Below are 17,757 nucleotides of genomic sequence, written 5' to 3' on the forward strand. Positions count from 1 at the left end.
GGTAATGGTTGTAGACCTGGTGGCGACACGTGCGTTGCAGGTTTTCGGCGTTGGCAATCGAGGCAGGAGCGAACGAACTTCTGCACGTAGCGGTACATCCCTCGCCAGAAGTATCGTTGTCGAATGCGGTGGTAAGTTTTGGATACCCCAGAGTGCGCGCATTGCGGGTCAGAGTGGAAGGCCTCGCATATTTCAGAACGCAGACTGCGGGGTATCACTAGTAGCCACTGGCGGCCGTCGGCGTCGTAATTGCGTCGGTGCAGTAGGTCGTCGCGAACGGCGAAATGGTGGGCTTGACGACGCAACGCGCGAGTGGATGGTGTTGCGGACGGATCAGTGAGCAAGTCGATCAGCGAGGTGATCCATTTATCCTTGCGCTGTTCGGTAGCGATGGTGTGAACGTCGATTGAAGCAACAGCTATGTGAGATACTGAGCAAGGGGCATTGTCGTCAGGCAAGGGAGAGCGCGAGAGGGCGTCGGCATCAGCATGCTGGCGTCCGTTGCGGTACAGCACTCGGATGTCGTAGTCTTGCAGGCGAAGTGCCCAGCGGGCGAGACGGCCTGAGGGATCCTTCAGTGACGACAGCCAGCATAGTGCATGATGGTCGGTGACGACATCAAATGGGTGGCCATACAAATAAGGTCGAAACTTTGTAAGGGCCCAGATGATCGCCAGGCACTCTTTTTCCGTGACCGTGTAATTGGTCTCGGCTCTGGTAGCGAAGCGTTCGAACTTGATAATGGCGGTCTTGAAGTCGGACCACGTCGTAAAATCGGATGCGTGGTTGTTGTACCACAGGCCCGCCACACCCGCGACGTAGAAAACCAGGTTAGTCAATTTTCCTGCCTCGTCCCATTTATTGGGGACACTCACGCGCTCGTAAATCGCGAGCCAGTCCTCCACGTCGGTACCATCGGCGCCAGTGAAGACGGGAGGGTCGCGAATACGAGGGACACCAGGACATGAGGTCGGTGTGGGCGGGGGCGTTTGCTGGGAGGCGTCTTGAGGCATGGTAGGCGGCAGGGTACGGGATCGAAGAGCCAGGGGCATCGAATGAGGGCCGAGGTTGTTGTGAAGGCCCAGCACCTCCACCAAATTATAAAGAGGTTTATTAGCGGCGACGATATTTGACGATACAGTGACAGTCAAGGCGGGGCCGACTCTCAGCGCGAGCTGCGTTCTCTTCGAGCCGAAGAGGGCGACCCACTAGAAGGTGTTCGAGAGGACGACCCATTATCAAGTTCGAACGCTTCGCTACAACTGCAATTCCTGGATGTACCACTCTCGCTCAGCACTGCATTGACACTGGGGATAGTGCACCTATGAGATGCAAGTTGCATCCAGTAAATGCTAAAAAGCAAAAGATCATTGAGAGCTGTGTAAGTGACCTCCTGGTGCAGGGCCTTATAGGACGTAGCACCAGCCCTTGTACTAGTGCCCTGGTGCTTGTTGCCAAGAAGTCTGGTGGCTGCCGGCTTGCTGTAGACTACCGACCATTGAACGCACGCACCAGAGTACCTGCCTACCCAGTGCCTCGAATGGAGTGACTGCTTGCGCAATTGGGCCATGCAGTGTGGTTCTCGAGCTTCGACCACTCTCAGGGGTTTTTTCAGATTCCTATTTCCAAGGCCGACATAGCGAAAACGTCCTTCATCTGCCATCTGGTTTGGAAATGGCTGGACCTGATTGCACAGTTAATAGTAGCTTTACTTTGAGAAATATTTCGAAGAGGTGGTTCATTAAGCCCAGTGCTTTTTAGGTGCACTGGGAACTCTTCACGGAGTTCCCAAATATTAGAAGAAGCGAGCAAGCTGGCCGACGACTTTTAAATGCGCCCGTTGCACTCCTCGCACCATCTCGCTGGTAATGAAGAAACGCTTATAAGCACCTGCTGTCTCCGAGTCCTGCCAGCGGTAAAGGGTGTGTATATAACGCTTGCCGTTAGCTACCTGAAGGATCTGTGCTTTGTGGCGTAGTGGCTAGCACCACGCGCTGCAAAGCGAGAGGTCGCTGGCTTGATTCCGCACTTCGGAAGCATTTTTCTGAATTATTTTTCTGTGGGACTTTTATATATATATATATATATATATATATATATATATATATATATATATATATATATATATATATATATATACTTAAACATATACGGTGCATGACGGCGGCGGCGAAAACCAGCCGAGACTGTCCATATAATTGCTGTCGCAATAATTAAAGCACATCTTTGACTTGCAGGTCAGTGCATGTGGCAGTCCAGCTTTTGGAAGTGAATCGTTATTAGACATTCATTTCGTATATCAACTACTCTCATGCAAGGCAAATAGCAAGAAGTAGAAATGGACCAAGCATGCAGCACTAAGGTTCTTCAGGTACTCATCAGAAGGCAGGTGTGTGTGCTATGTACTTGATGAGCACTGTTGTCTAGTATGCTGGCAGCAACATTGAGTTGTTGTAAAACTAACAGGACATGGGAGTGTGTGTCTTTTTCCTCACTGCTGTTGTTGTAGCAAGCTGCGGCTGAAGAAAGTTATCTGCCTGTTGTATGCCTGGTATCTAAAATGTGGAGGGGAGGATGGGATTGTGAGCAACAGTGGATGCAGACAAGTAGAAAATTGTCACTGCTCCAGATCCAGAGAAAGTAAAAAAAGCTATCATTACTGTGCATTAAAGAGTAATCTTGAAACCTATTTTGAACTTTTCAATATATTTGCTCAAGTGAATAGTTCAACTGTGTCACTGATCATATTGGCATATTCCAAGGGCTGACGTATCGGACCCCCGAAACGCACCACGAAAGCGCGGACAATTTAGAGTAAGTCCTTTAGTGCACCAGCAAACGGTTGTGGTCCAAAGACCGAGTCAGAGCCAAGAGTTGATAACACTGTAAGAGATGAAAGGGAGTGAAGAGTGCGCGTGTGTTGGGTGCGGGTCTCGGAGGCTGTGTGTAGTTGCCGGGAGAGGAACTAGATGGTGCGAGTGTCAAGTGAACAGTGAGAGGGCGCGCGGGAAAACGGGGGTAAAGAGACAGAGAGGGACACGAGGAGTTGGACATGTGGCGCGGTCAATAAAGGGTTGTGTGGTGAACGTGGTTGCCGATCGTCGAGTGTGACAGTTGTCATGTTCGTTAGGCCTCACTCCACAATCCCGCGACACACGTCCGACGACACACCGTCCGCCCTCACACTCCACTCCCTACAGGTCAGATGTCCACAGTTGCCACCACGCCCAGGGGGCACCACATACCTCCATCACTACCAATGGATGTCCTCACAGCCCGTCCCTCCCCTTGAAGCGTGAAGCTCCCCACTGACCATGGAGGGTGGTATTTGACGCGTTGGTCGGCATGGGCCTCGCCACAAGCTTTCCCAGTCTGCGGGTGGACGAGCTTGAAAGTATTTGCACCAACATGTCCGCAGATGCGGAATGGACCATTTCGCCTTGGTGCCAGCTTCGATGAGATGCCTCTTGCAGCTTCACTGAGTGTGTGGGTTTCCCGCAGGCCAAGGTCGCCTTCCTCCAATGTCGTGGCTCGGCGTCGCTGGTCGTAGTGCTGCTTCTGGGCATGCCAAGCATGTTGCTGATGCTGCCGTGCAGCGTCCATGGCCTCTGCCAAATGGGACTGAAGTTCTGCTGCGAATGCGTGAGAAGATGATACAGCAGGCTCAGCGTCTTGCTTGTCTTCGGTGGGTTGCCAGAGTGTTCGGAGTTCACGGCCATAGCAGAGGAGGGCTGGAGTGTATCCAGTAGCAGCTCTTACGGTAGTTCGCATTGCAAAAGCAATCTCGGAAATGTGTTGGTCCCAGTTTTTGTGCTCATTGCAGTATGCACGAAGGCACTGCTTCACGGTGCCATTGTGCCGCTCGACCATCTGTCCGGCTGGCCTGTAAGGCGCCGTGTGGCTTTGGGGTCTGAGCGATAAACGCCACCGCCCTCGGAACACACGGAGACAGCTCACGCGGTCGTGCAACAAACATGGAGGTTTATTAAACACTTCCTTACATATATGGCGAGCTCGCCGACCGAATTAGTAACACGTAACAACACGCTAAAATTTATGGCTGTTGATAGGGTTACGTCCAGACTAAAGTCCCTAGATTTTTCCCTGTTGAAGAGCAGGGAAAATCTAGGGACTCTAGTCATGTGGCTTTCCACAAACGTGAGTACAATATTTTCCTGTTGCTCAGTGAAGGCCCTCTGCGCCCTTCGGGCGCGGCAACCTAATCGTGGCTTCGCCCTCGCTTCGCGAGTGCGGCCATTGAGCGTTAGCGAAATGGCCGGTTGGCAGGGTCACGGTCACGCGCTACTGGCCGCTGTCGCGGCCACGCGCTGTTTAGCCCGCGCGCCTGCCCCTTCGGGGCAGGCGGAGGCGCACGTAACCCAGGAGCCGCGTCGCGCTTCTCTGGCAACAGACCTCAGCAACACCTGAGACAAAAAAAAAGAAAAAAAATTGCACCAGCAGCGAGGTTCGAACCAACGTCCTCGCAGTTCCGAGCACGACACGCTAGCCGCTGCGCCACTGAGGCCAGTCGGTTCGGGAGAGTATTTCGGCCGCGCGTTAAAAAAGTCACGTGGTACACAGAGCTGCTCCGCGCGCGGCGGTCGCGGTTGCCTAGGCGACGAAGACGCGGCCACGGCGGCACTCCGACCGTCGTTGGGTTCTGCGGCAGTGCCATGTTTCCTTTGGTATTACAACGTATTCAGTGGGCATTGCGATGAAGCAGTAACTGCATGAGCTGCACGTCACAGCGCACAAATGCAACATTCAAGGGTAAAATTTAGCACAGCTTCACTCTTGGCGTCGCGAAGACTGATGAAACAGCGGAGCTGGTGCCTTTTCCTTGGCTTTGGGGTGCGTTTTTTACTAAGTACTATTTTAGCTGTCGATACAGCGATGATAATATGACGCCGCTAAACGGTCCGTGAGCTCCTGCTTTGACCACTCGCAAGCCAGGATCGGATTCCCTTCGTTGCTGGGCGGCCGACGTCTCTCTTCCCGATGAGTTTTGTCGTGCAGTTGCCGCGACACGCCTCTCTCACTCGAAACTCGGGGTCGGCCCGTCATCGTTGGGCCCATATGCTCTAGCGAATTCCCATCATATTTCCCGCCGCGCCGCTTCTTCTCCCGAAGACAGAACCTTGTTCGTACTCACCATACTCGTCGCCGAACGTCGTAATCAGAGCCGTATATTCGGCTCTGGTCGTAATGCTCTGCGCCGACAGTGCACGCTTTAGTACTGCTTTGTTCACTCAGAATTTATACTTGCAGCAACAACGAAATGAAACAATGTTAATGCTGTTAAATCAAGGTGTGCGGCCTAGAGGTAGGGGGCACTCTTGTAAGCTCAGTGCGAGCAGTCCGGCCGCATTAGAATTAACACCACTATTAAAGCACGATATGCAACACGTACGAACTGACGGTCGGATGTCAACAACAAGCATGCACGCTAGCAATAAACAAAGATAATGAAGATGTGTGTCTATCCTAGCCTCTCCTGTAGCTCCATCGCACAGTAGTCAGGGAACACCAAGCCCAGCTTTTTACTCTGCCGAAATAACATAACACTACCGCAGAAGGGGAGCACATACTATCGATACGATGGCCGGAGCCACCGCGTCTACGCCATCTACGCGTCTCCGTCTCGCCGGTCTCGCCATGTCTCGCTCGCCTGGCAACGGCCAGACCCCCGCCAGAGGGCCGCACTTTTTTAACGCGCTGCGGAAATACTCTCCCAATCGGTTCGGTAGGTCTAACGGGCTGTATTTGTATTGCCACGCTGGACGTAACTTTTAAGCCTCGTTATTCTTACGTCCAGACGTAACTGCAACGGCTCGTACCATTATGTCTAGACGTAACGCTAGACACTCCCAAAATTTATATGATGACAATGGATACTGGGAAAACAACACGCACACTTAAGACAAACATAAGACATACATAAGACAACAAAATAAGACAACATAATACAATACAAATGCGGCGCCGCAGATGCACGACTCACCACGAGGGCCCTAGGGAAGCGAGCCGCGGTACCGTCCTCCCCGGACCCACCGTGGCCGACGTCCATTCGCGCGCGCCGCCACACCCCAAAAAGAGACTCACTGCCGTTTCTATGCGCCGGCCTAAATTCTCCGCGGCGGCGATGCCGGCGCCACCGTGCTAAATTCGAGTTACAGCCAGCGCATCCCTGACCTTGGCTGGACGTCTCCGCTTACGCGCAAAGCACGTGCGTTGCAAACACAGCGGCCGTGCCCAAGCTACGGCAGTCGCCTTTACAGGGGTGATATAGCACCCCCACAGGCTCTGATATGCTCCATCACCTAACCAGGTTCTTCCATAACCTACTAACAAAGGGCTTCCCATTATCGCTAGAAATAGCAATAGGTACCCCATGCCTGCAGATCTTCCACACGGCTGGCTATCTGCTGTGTTGTTGCTGCACGAAGGGGGAAGAGCTCAATGAATTTGGTGAATTTGTCGACAATGACCAACAAGTGCCTGTGCCCCCGAGGGCTAGTAGGTAACGGCCCCATCAAGTCAGTACTAAGTTCTTCCATTGGTGCTGCAGGCCATTGGCTTGCCATAAATCCTTGGGGTTTGCAACGCTGTGCTTTCGTCCTTTGACAGACTGAGCAACCGTGGACATACTTCGATATGTCATTGCTCATGCCCAACCACACAAACTTGTCTCTGATGCGCCGCAGTGTCTTGTAGAAACCTGCATGGGCACTTGTCGGGTGGTCATGGGCCATCTGCAGGACCAAGGGGCGAAGGTGAGTAGGCAACCAGGCTACTGTACGGTCGCCACGACATTGTACCAAAAGTCCTGATGACTCTAAATGAGACGTGGATGCCAGGTCCTCCAGACGACGGGTTTCGGCAGTGCCTTTCTGCAGGCATTCGCCCTGGATAGTCCTCATTGTTTCACACAAAAGAGCATCACATTGTTGTTCCTGTGCTAGTTTTTCCGCACTGTTTATAACACTGAGGTCCTCAGTGGTGGTCGGCAGGCAGGTGTCAAATGGGACAGAGCCTTCGTCAGTGTCCAAGTTAAGTGGCAAAAGTCTCTCAGGCAGGCTTTCAGCTGCTATCTTGGGGTTTGGCTCAACAGGTGCCCAGCTTAGGGCATCAGCAGGAACGTTGGCCTTCCCACGACGGTGCTTAATTTTGCACTGAAATCCTTGAATGCATAGCACCCAGTGCCTCACACGAGGAGATGCCTGCTCAGTGGTGAACATCCAAGCCAATGACGCATGATCACAGTGCACTTCGATCTCTGTGAATTCCAAATAAGATTGGAATTTCTCTACAGCCCATACAACGGCCAAACACTCCCACTCTTGGACTGTGTAATTATGCTCCGAATCTGACAAGCCTCTGCTGATGAATGAAATTGGCTTCAAAATGTTATCCCGACGTTGCAGCAGCACTGCTGCGATACCAACACTGCTGGCATCTGTTTCAACTACAAATGTTGCATTGAGGCCTGGCAAGCTCAGAACTGCATCTGTTGCCAGCCTCGCTTGGAGAGTCGCAAATGACCGTTCTTCAATGCTCGTCCACTGCCATTTCTGCTGCGTCTTGAGCACGTTGGTTAATGGCTTAGCAGTGAGGGAAAACTATGGAAGAAAGTTCCTGTAATATCCAGCCAAGCCCAGGAATGCCTGCAGTTGCTTCTTGTTGGATGGCCGTGAGTACTCTGCCATTGCACGCACCTTCTCTGGGTCTGGTCGGCACTCTCCTGAAGATACGACGTGACCAAGGAAGGTGGGAGATTCAGTGCATTGTTGTACTTTGATTGAATTAATTGTAAGCCCTGCATTCTTGATGCGTTCGAGGACCTCACGGACGTGTACCAGGTGTTGTTCTATTGTTGGAGAGTACACCAAGACATCATTGAGGAACGCCATGGCAAATTTGTGGTTTATGCCCTCAAGAACCCTGTCCATTAAAGCTTGGAATGTGGCCGGGCCTCCTGCCACACCAAACGGCATCCTTGTGAACTCGAATGTGCCCCTATGACATGTAAATGCCATCTTCTCAACATCTTATTCCCTCAGTGGGATTTGGAAGAACCCTTGGGAGAGGTCAAAGCTTGTAAACCATTGGGCATTACCTAACTGAGCCAAGAGCCAATCATTGCGAGGCATTGGGTACACTGGTACCCTTGTGCAGGAATTCAAGCGTCTGTAGTCAACAGCCACCCGGTAGCCTCCAGATTTCTTTCCCACCAGGACCGGTGCACTTGTCCAGCTACTTATGCTCCGCCTGATTAGGCCTGCTTCTAGCATCTCGTCCAAGAGGCATCCATGATGCATTGTTGTTTTGGATTGACTGGGCACAGTTTTGAGCGCACTGGTGTGCTGTCACCTGGGTCGATAGAATGCTCAATGAGTGTGGTACAACCTGGCAACTTTGTGAACAGTGCCTCATACTCTCCCAGCAGGCTCCTGAACTTGCACATTGCTTCTCCTTGCTGTCCTGAGCTGCTAACGGTGTTGCATGCCACAACGTTTGGCTGTTGCTCAAACAGGTCTCCAAGGCAATTGGCATCATCCACTGGATCTGGGGCAACCTTTTTGTCAGGTTTGGCAAATGCAACAACAAGCTGTGGCTCCATACCCACAGTCCACCCTCCCAAAGCTATGTGCAAGGACATGCCAGTGGTTGTAAGGAAGTCCCTTCCAAGCACATTATCTTGGCACAGGTCAGGCAGACAAAGAAATATTTTTAACCCGGGAGCTGCCATCCCACTTTATTCTGCATTTGGCAGCCACAGAGCTCTGGGACCAACCTGATGCCAAGCGGAGTGTTCGAGTTTCGCGTTTCTCTTTTCCCCCGGAAGAGCATGCCTTACTGGTGGCCAGTGGACCAAAGAGAGTCACGCTGGACCCAGTGTCGAGCAATGCACGGAACGTCGTACTGCCGATTCGAACGTCCAAGAGTGGCTCCTTTTCTCCTCCGGCTGCAGATGCAACTTGCATAATAAAATTGCAGTAGGCACCCGCCAAACCAGTGCCTACTGGCACCCGTTTCCCGAGCACTGCGCCTGGAAGTGCCCTGGTCGGCCGCACAGGAAGCAAATGGCGTGGTCTTGGCGCAGTCTACTCGCACAGTTGCGTGCAATGTGGCCGACACTGCCACATCGTCGGCAAACAATTTGGCTCGGTGCACGCCGAGGTCGACGTCGTGCTGGTGGTCAGTACGTTGGTACGCCGACAGATTGTGCCTGAAGTATGGACTGCTGGTCCTGGTGGTATGACGGTTGCACTGCTGCAAGGTGGAGGGGCCACGTGCACCCAGGTGTCCAACTGGCATTCGGCTCGGAGACGACCGCTGCGGAGTACTGGGGCACTGCCATTGCGTCAGGCATGCCGTGCACCGAATATGCCATGTCGCACGCGACCTGATTCGTTTTGGGCGGCGGAGGCCGATATTGTAGCCGGCGCCGCGCTCGCTCCATCAGGCCATCGGCCGCATCCGCCAAGGCCTTCAAACTTGAGAAAGTAGACCTCGCTACCGAGTCTTGCAGCTGGGGGTCCGTTTTCTCGGCTTGTGCGCCTATTACAGACGTTTTGTCAAGGAATTTTCACGGATCGCCGAGCCACTGACGCAACTCACGAAGGCCGACGTCGAATTCAGGTGGGAAACGTCGCAAGTTCAGGCATTTCAAGAATTGAAACGACGCCTGCAGACGCCTCCGATACTTGCGCATTTCGACGAGCACGCCGATACGTCGACGGCAACGTCCTCTCCGATTCGGTCGTAGAACTCGGAAATAACGTAAAGAAATTCCTTCAAGTCCTCTTCGGGGTGTTGGGTGCGGGCCTCCAACTCTTCCTTCAGCCGCTTCTTTTCATCGGCTGATGCAAATTCCCGTCGGAAGGCGGTGACAAAGGCATCCCACGTAGCGAAGGGACTCGCGAAACGATGCCACAATTTCGTGCTGCCGTCAAGCGTCGCGGTAACGACGCAGCGAACTCGGTCCTCCAGAGCTATGCCGTTGATCAAACAAAAGTTGTCCACGTTGCTGAGGAATTCCTTTGGCGTCTGCACATCCCAGAAACCCGCGAACCTAGGCAGTGTGGTCGCAATGGGCGCTGTCACCGTTGCCGACATTTGTGTAGCCGGCGGCCGAACAAAGTCCGGTTGGCGCTCGTTGCCTCCGGGAACCACGGGAGCGGCCATTAACACCTGCCACAGCTCAGATGCTATGCGCTCGCGTTCGATAGCCGATCCAGTCGTTTGGCGCAGCATAAACTGCACGAATTCATCTGGGATTTCAGTCGGCTCAGTCTTGGATGAGCCCCCACTTGTCATGTTCGTTAGGCCTCACTCCACAATCCCGCGATACACGTCCGACGACACACCGTCCGCCCTCACACTCCATTCCCCACAGGTCAGATGTCCACAGTTGCCACCACGCCCAGGGGGCACCACATACCCCCATCACTAGCAATGGATGTCCTCACACAGTACATTACAATGCGCAATAAAATGCTGCTTGTGTGTTTCTGTTTCATTCATGGAAAAAAGAAACTTTGTGTTACCAAAAAGAACGGCGCGGGTGGTTTAAAAGTTCCGTTTTCGCCGGGCTCCTCTCCGCTCGCGCGGTCGCGTCTCACTCGTAGTTTCGTTATCGCATACTGTTCGTGTGCTTTGCACGCTCATGAAAGTCGCCGTCATCGAAAGTTCGAGAAAATGCCGCATCCTTGTTTTGGTTGCTGCAGCAAATAAATCGATGTGACTCTCCAACGGGTGCCGCAAATAAACCCATGCCATTGTAGCTGAGTGCAGTGTCTCTGCGACAGTGTGCTATAAACAACCAAAAAATCTGCATGTGTGCTCACTGCACTTTCGTGCAGAAGATTACAAGATCAACTGCAACTTGGGCAAGGCTTGTAATGTGACCTAGCTCCAGAGCAGAAGCCGCAGCGTTAGCTGCCGGGCAGTAAAGGTGGGCAGCTACGTCAGGAGGCCCTTTCCAGGCGGACGATTTGAAGTGAGCTAACACTGTGTGGACCACTAAAACGTGATTTTCTTTCAAAATAAGCATTTCCTTGGCACGAAACAAGCTCTACGAGGTTTATGGAATGAATGAAAGATTACTTTTAAGGGCTCGTTTTTCTTTGTAATACACAATATTAATGAGAACTAACAGACAATAAAGCCTTCTTCCTTGGCCTACTTTCCTAAATAAAGCCTACTTTCCCTGGCTTTATTGTCTGTTAAGGTTTCTGGAATGTTATTTAAGCAATCAACGTCTACTTAACATTTGCCTTAGTGTCCCTCTAAAGGAAAATGTTTTATATGTGTTGTCTGGCTCCGGTGTGTGGAGAGCATTGATAGTGCACACCATGGAAATGAAAAATTTCACTTTTGGGGTGTCTCGAAATTGTGTCAGTACTCCTTCAAGAATTGTGTGATTGTTCAGTCTTAGTGTTCATTTCCTTCTCTTTTCTTATGCCTGTTGTATTCTTATGTCCCTTACTGGGTCTGCAGTATGTTGTAAATAAAAATAATTTCATTATTGTAAAAGTTTGATTCAGGTACCTTTATGGACTTGATCATTGGAGTGATTGTGTCAAGGCAGAGGTTGCAGAGAACATTGAGGGATGGCCAATAACAGCATTCAAAACAACATAGCTTCTGTGCAGACATTTTTTTAGCGAGACACAAAGAAAAGGCATAAAGATATGTTAAAAAGAATGTAGAGTCAATGCAAACTTGATAAAATACAAAGCTTATCGCATTGGCAATGGGGAACCATGCCCATTCTCAATCAGTAGCTTTTATTTGAGTGTACTGGTCCACTGGAGCTGCCGGTGAGGGTGAAGCCTGAAGTCTGTAGAGGGTGGTGCTCGGGCGGGGCACTGAGCTGCTCGACATGCGTTACCATTTCTGCTTTCTTTTAACCTCTTTGGTGAGAAAAATTAAGTCATTATTAGCTACAAGCATTAGCAAAACAAAACGTGGTGCCGTCCTTTAGTTGAATTAAGCCTGAAACACTGTGCGACACCATCCACAGCCTTGGACAGCAGGAATGATGCATGGCTACACCCGTCATGCGACTTCCAGGCAGCCATAACCATGGTAACATTCAGGTGAAGGTGATGGTGTCACTAACAAATGCCTCAGCCCGCTGTGGACCCCCATTCCTAGTACACTCTAGCTTTCAGCATGCTCCTTCATTTCTCATCTTGAACTGCAGTCTTGTATAGTTGTGTGATCCGAACCACAGGAAAGGGTGATTTTTTGTCAGCTTCAGTTCATTTCACTTTACGTCACAATTAGTAAAGTACAGTTAAAGACAAATAATGTCCTCTGTGCTTTCCCTGGCCTAATAGTCTGTTCGATTCATTTGATTGCGTCTAACATATCGACGAGCCCCTCGGAAAAATTCCCCTTCTTTTGTTCAGTATACAAGTGAGGGGCTCTAGCTTTGTCCTTCTCACTTGCCCTCGCGTAATTGGTCACAATCGCCCATCAAACGTTTCAATGATGAACATTAAACTTGGATACATTCCGCAGGAGAGCAGGCAGTCGTTCTCTTTCTGACTGCTGAATGTACTATTATGACAAGACACACTGCACAAGCCTGCACTTAGGATAAGGACTGAACAAGCATGCTAGAGTCTACTAGGAATGGGGGTCCACAATGGGCTGAGGTATTTCTTAATGACACCATCACCTGAACGTTACCATAGTTACGACTGCCTGGCAGGTGTAGCGTTCCTGCTGTCCAGGGCTGTGGATGGTGTCACACCGTGTTTAGAGATAGAGGGGTAAGTTGGCATTATGTGTACACCTCTTCTTGTGCCAAATGTTTTTGCACATTTTGGTTGGACTGACTAGGGGGCCCATGTCAGCAGCAGCTTCTTGTGCCATAGCATCTACACTGCACATGATGTACATTTTTAACTGCTCAAGTCTGACTGTGCTGTAATGATGTTTTATGCCATAATTATTGGGTCAGCAGGTACCTCAGAAATAAAATGTCTGGTCTATATTTATTGAGCTATCACCGATTTGGCCTTTGCAGAGGCACGCATTTAAAATGCTCACTCTTTCTAGGTGGGGCAGCCAAAAGCCAGTCACCGGAAAGTGAGCGCCGAAAGCGAAGTGTAGCAGAGTCGTTGGAGTCCCTGCACCGAGATTTCCGTGACTACCAGTGTTATACGTGGCACCTTGAGCCCACTGTGCGCCTCCTCTCGTGGGCAGGGAAAGGCATAGAACCTTACGGTGTGGACTATATTTTGCACAAGCTGGGCTTTTCACATGCCCGTGTCACTATACCCAAGTGGCTACAGCGAGGATGCATGGATCCCTTGGACCTGTTCCTCTCCCTCATGCTTGAGCGCATGCTGAAGGCTGTGCGACAGCATTGATTGTAGTTTATTTGCGCATGGTACAACTTTTGTTGATTTTTAGACTTTAATTGTGTGCATACGGGCATGTTGGTTATGTATGAAATGAAATAGATGGCAGAATGAGACAAGTGTCACTGTTTCAAGAAGTGGCTTCGGTTTTCTCACTTGAACATTAAGAGAGCTCACCAGCTCCAAAGCAACGCTGATTTGAACTTTTTGTGTCCATAGATAGCAGCACTTAGTATACCTGTCTCACACGGGCACTTTTGAACGGCCATCCAGTCAAAGTCCATTGAAACGCCACAACTCTATAGACTCGATGGAGTGGTCCAGGCGTCTCTCGCAAAAACTGCATGGCGCTGCGGATCTTTATTTTCGTATTCATGTCACCGATAATACAAATCTGCTTTAAATCACAAATATGCCTGTTGTTTTTGTTTGAACATTTTAATGAAGTGTTTATTTGTAGTTAGCAATGCATATTTAATTTTTAAGTTGTTGAGCAGCGAAACTGTGGCGAGCGATACACGGCAAGACTGCACGATCAAAGACAAGCACGTTGCCGATGTTGAGAGCATAGAGTTTCCTAAAATGACCTAGAGGGAACTCTGGCGCTGCGATCGTTCAGCCACCATGGGAATGATGGGTAGTACACGGATTTGCCTAGTCTTCGTGCTTGTGGGCTTCGAACGCACTTGTGGCTTTGTTTATTGCTATGTTTTGGCTTTCTTTCGGATAAAAGAATAGATCGTTGTGAACTTCGTGACCAGATTTGAATCGGTGAGCCTAAAGAAGTTAAAGTGGTGAAGTGAAACTGCTGACTTTTGCTCAACTTCGTTTTGCGACAAAGCGGATGCAGGCCACGCGGAGCCAAACGGAGCCGAAAGAACGAAGTTTAGACAAATCCGTGTACTACCCATGATTCCCATGCTGGCTGAAGCGCGATGCATTGCAGCTCCCATAGACACTAGCGCCAGAGTTCCCTCTAGTAAGTATTGTAGGAAACTCTATGGTTGAGAGTACGTGGAGTTCGCACATTTCAAGTGGCACAAATACTTTATTAAATAATCAATAATGCTCACACTTACTGCTTTAAATCATACTGGTTAACGTTTTCTTTTTGTAATTGTGGGGCATGTTCGCGCTGTTTCCGCTTCCATCGCTCAATAGCCATCGAAGTTTCAACGGACGTGTGCGGTGCTCCGTTGACTCGATGGCCTTCGAAATCCCCCGTGTGGCAGCTCGTGATTGACAGTTGAGTCAATAGACCACTGGTTCAATGGCCTTCCAAACGCCCGTATGACACGGGTATTACACACCTCCAAAAGGAGGGAAGTTAGAGTGCACTACAAAGTAATATGTTGGGCGATTTGGTTTCTAGCTTCCATATTTTACAGTGCGAGACGACACCACAGAAAGGGAGGCACACAAGGAGTGCTGTTCACGACACACGGAGCACGCAAGACACACTTAGCGCTCCGTGTGTCTTGTGTGTCTTCCTTTCTGTGGTGTCGTCTCAAGCTGTCAAATATGGAAGCTAGAGTACACTTTAGGTGTGTAAATCTCACCAGGACACGAAGGTCATTCTGCATGCGAAAAGTAGCGCTGCTTGAAACTTGCCCTAGAATACACAGTGAACGCTTTGTCTAAAGCCTTCCGCCAGCTAAGCCGTAGCAAATGTGATGGAGGCGCTTTAGCTTTGACCTCCCCGTATCATGAGGTGTAAGCCACTTTGTATGGCATAGCGAACTTCTTCCTTTTGCCAACCCAAACAATGTCTGCACAATTGTCCGCTATTTATTGTGAGAGGCTGTTGAATATTTGCCGCAGCCAGTTTGGAAAAGATGTAAAAAGGCACTCTTTTCTGCCTCCAGCTACGAGTGCAACGCCTACAGAATGGTGGATGAGTTTGCTGTGCACTTAGCCATGCTCGTACTAGGGCTACAGAAACAGCGAACAATAATTAGGTGCAGTGCATTTATGCCCACCTGGTCCCTGCACGTAGACCAGACCTCGTAGACCCAAGGAGGAGCCGTGGTGTTCCACGCCTGATCATATCACGGATGCGCAAAGGAACTCAAGCAGGCTTTGAAGAAGACGTCTAGAAAAGGGAATAGCCAATAAATCGCCGAGCAATCCTGTTCTGGCAATGCTCTAGTGCGCCTGTAGAAATTGCGACGTACGTCAAGCGTCATACGTATTTCGTTATGCCAAGGCTGTTGTTTATGCTGACGCACAGGCGCATTGAGGTGATAATTTGTATAAGCTTTCCACTGTGCATAGAGGTTAGTCGCCGCTACTGATCACAGTGTATCTTTCTCGCTTCATTCTTTCACTTCGAGATAGAGCATTGCACAAGATTGGGCTTACCCAAAAGCCCGGCTACCTGAAAGCCGCAGCGTACACTGCAGTGAAGAGTGGGCACAGCAACGTCGGAGCAGGGCGTAATAGGTGCGTTTTCATTAAACTTCCTGAATGAAATGTCATTAAATGGTATTTACAACGTACTAGATTTATTATTTTTACACAGAACCATCTCACCACAATTCACTATGCCGTAAAAAGCAACCATTATAAAAAAATAACATGTTTATTTTTTCGAGCACAGCTTACATTATTTTAACTCTGAAACAATTTGATCTGCTTCTTTGCATACTAGACAACTTAAGCACATAGGTGGAAGGGCTACTTTGAGAACGTTACATTTCAAAGAAAAGTTAAAGGTCCGAGAGATTTCTGTGCTTCTCCTTGTTTTATACCTGATAAAAACAAATTAATTTAAAATTTTCGTGTATGAAAACCTGATGTTGTTCGGTGGCACAAAAACAAATAACCAAGAGAGAAAATCAGCCCCGTTGACCGACAAAGTGCCATTAATTCATTCATTGATACATTCGACGAATACGCGGCAAAACAATCAAAAGCAGGTTGCTGAAGCGTATGGTCCAGCACAGTGAAAAACATACTTTCACGCACAGTAAAACTAGTACAACGAACGGATTACTACAAAGCTGCCACCGCACAAGAATCACACGAGAGTAAATCAAATATCAATGATCACAAATAGCACTGAAGTACGTATTGACAGCGCGAGTTCAGGTGAACCTCAGTACCAGCACACAGTGCTGCAAATGTCATCCACGTCATCAAGCACACGGGCAACGATAAGCACAATCACAGTGTCCACGCCCACCGCAAGAACACCGCAATCAGCACTCCTCCAGCACAAATTACGTAAAATTTGTGTACAGGTGATCACACACGCAATAAAATATGCCTTCATAACAAAAAGTGCACATCTGAGGTTGCCTGACCCGCCGTTCTTGAAAAGCCACATTCTTCTGCGGATCCAAGCCAAGTTTTTCAGGTAATGTTCGACACCCAGGTATTTACGTGCGGTTTGCATTCTGCAGGTTCCAATGCCCATAGGTGACTCTTGTTCCGACGTGAAATCGCACCCCTGTAAGCAATAAACAAGCTAGTACCAACCCCTTTGAGAGATGAAAAGCCAGATGGGTATTAATTTCTTTTTCTAGTGTAACAAATGGAAAGTGTCCATGAGACAAAATTAATCCTACTGCCACGTGTATGCATAGATGTGTGAGCGGCATGCAGTGTGCCAACCTAAAAAAATCTGGGATTGGAAAGCGAACACGAATTGCAGAAGAAAAAAAATTCCCTGCATCCCCGTAGGATGCAATGACAGCACTTGTTGGCCAAAAAAAAAAGGATTAAAAAAGTGGCAACTTTTTTAAACATATAGTCAATGCCGTACAGGGACATAATTGACCGTTGGGGACTTATATTTGCAGCGCCTTGCGTGTATATCATTGACTCTCAGTTGGTTAATGGACAAAATGGTCTAACTTTGTGTCATTGTCAGTGAACAAACTAAAATTAACTGGTTCTAACTGCCTTTTACCGCAATGCCTAATTGGCTCATCCTCCAGAGCAATATATATATATAGCTGACCCAGGATTTCTTTCCATTGAAATCAACTTTTCCTTCATAGTCAACTGAAGTCTGTATGGTGGTCAATTTCTCTTATGAGCCAAATGTAATGGAACACTTGACGTTTCGTCTTCTTTGATGAAGTTTTCTTTTTAGCATTGTACGTGCAAGCCAAGTGTCCTAAAGGGTGATTCCACGTAAGATCGAACAATCGAGGGCTGGTCGACCTCTTAATTTATTTCAAAATTTTATATATTATTGCCTGATGAGTGGAAAGAAGAGATCCGCAATTTGTTTTGCCACAAAAAATTTTTTCGAAGCACAGAGATATATGCACGTTTTTGCTTCTGCTCAGGTATTTTTAGTTTTTACGTATAGTGTAGATGTTTTTATAAAAAACCTAAAAATTGGCACAGGAAACGTTATTTTCTTTAC

The 17,757-nt window shown here is 49.2% G+C and overlaps 1 protein-coding gene across 2 annotated transcripts in view; it reads left to right on the forward strand.

The window, feature by feature from the left end:
- LOC119382338 (transmembrane protein KIAA1109 homolog) overlaps positions 1-15,874 on the forward strand; it is a 961,129-nt gene extending 945,255 nt beyond the window's left edge. For both annotated transcript variants that reach the window (XM_049412180.1, XM_049412181.1), the window contains exon 50: positions 13,075-15,874. In XM_049412180.1, coding sequence (XP_049268137.1) covers positions 13,075-13,388 — 314 coding nt within the window. In that variant the 3' untranslated portion in view covers positions 13,389-15,874. The remainder of the gene's footprint in view (positions 1-13,074) is intronic.
- The last annotated feature ends 1,883 nt before the right edge of the window (positions 15,875-17,757 follow it).

This window comes from Rhipicephalus sanguineus, chromosome 2 (genome assembly GCF_013339695.2).
Source record: "Rhipicephalus sanguineus isolate Rsan-2018 chromosome 2, BIME_Rsan_1.4, whole genome shotgun sequence".
Taxonomy (NCBI): Eukaryota; Metazoa; Arthropoda; class Arachnida; order Ixodida; family Ixodidae; genus Rhipicephalus; species Rhipicephalus sanguineus.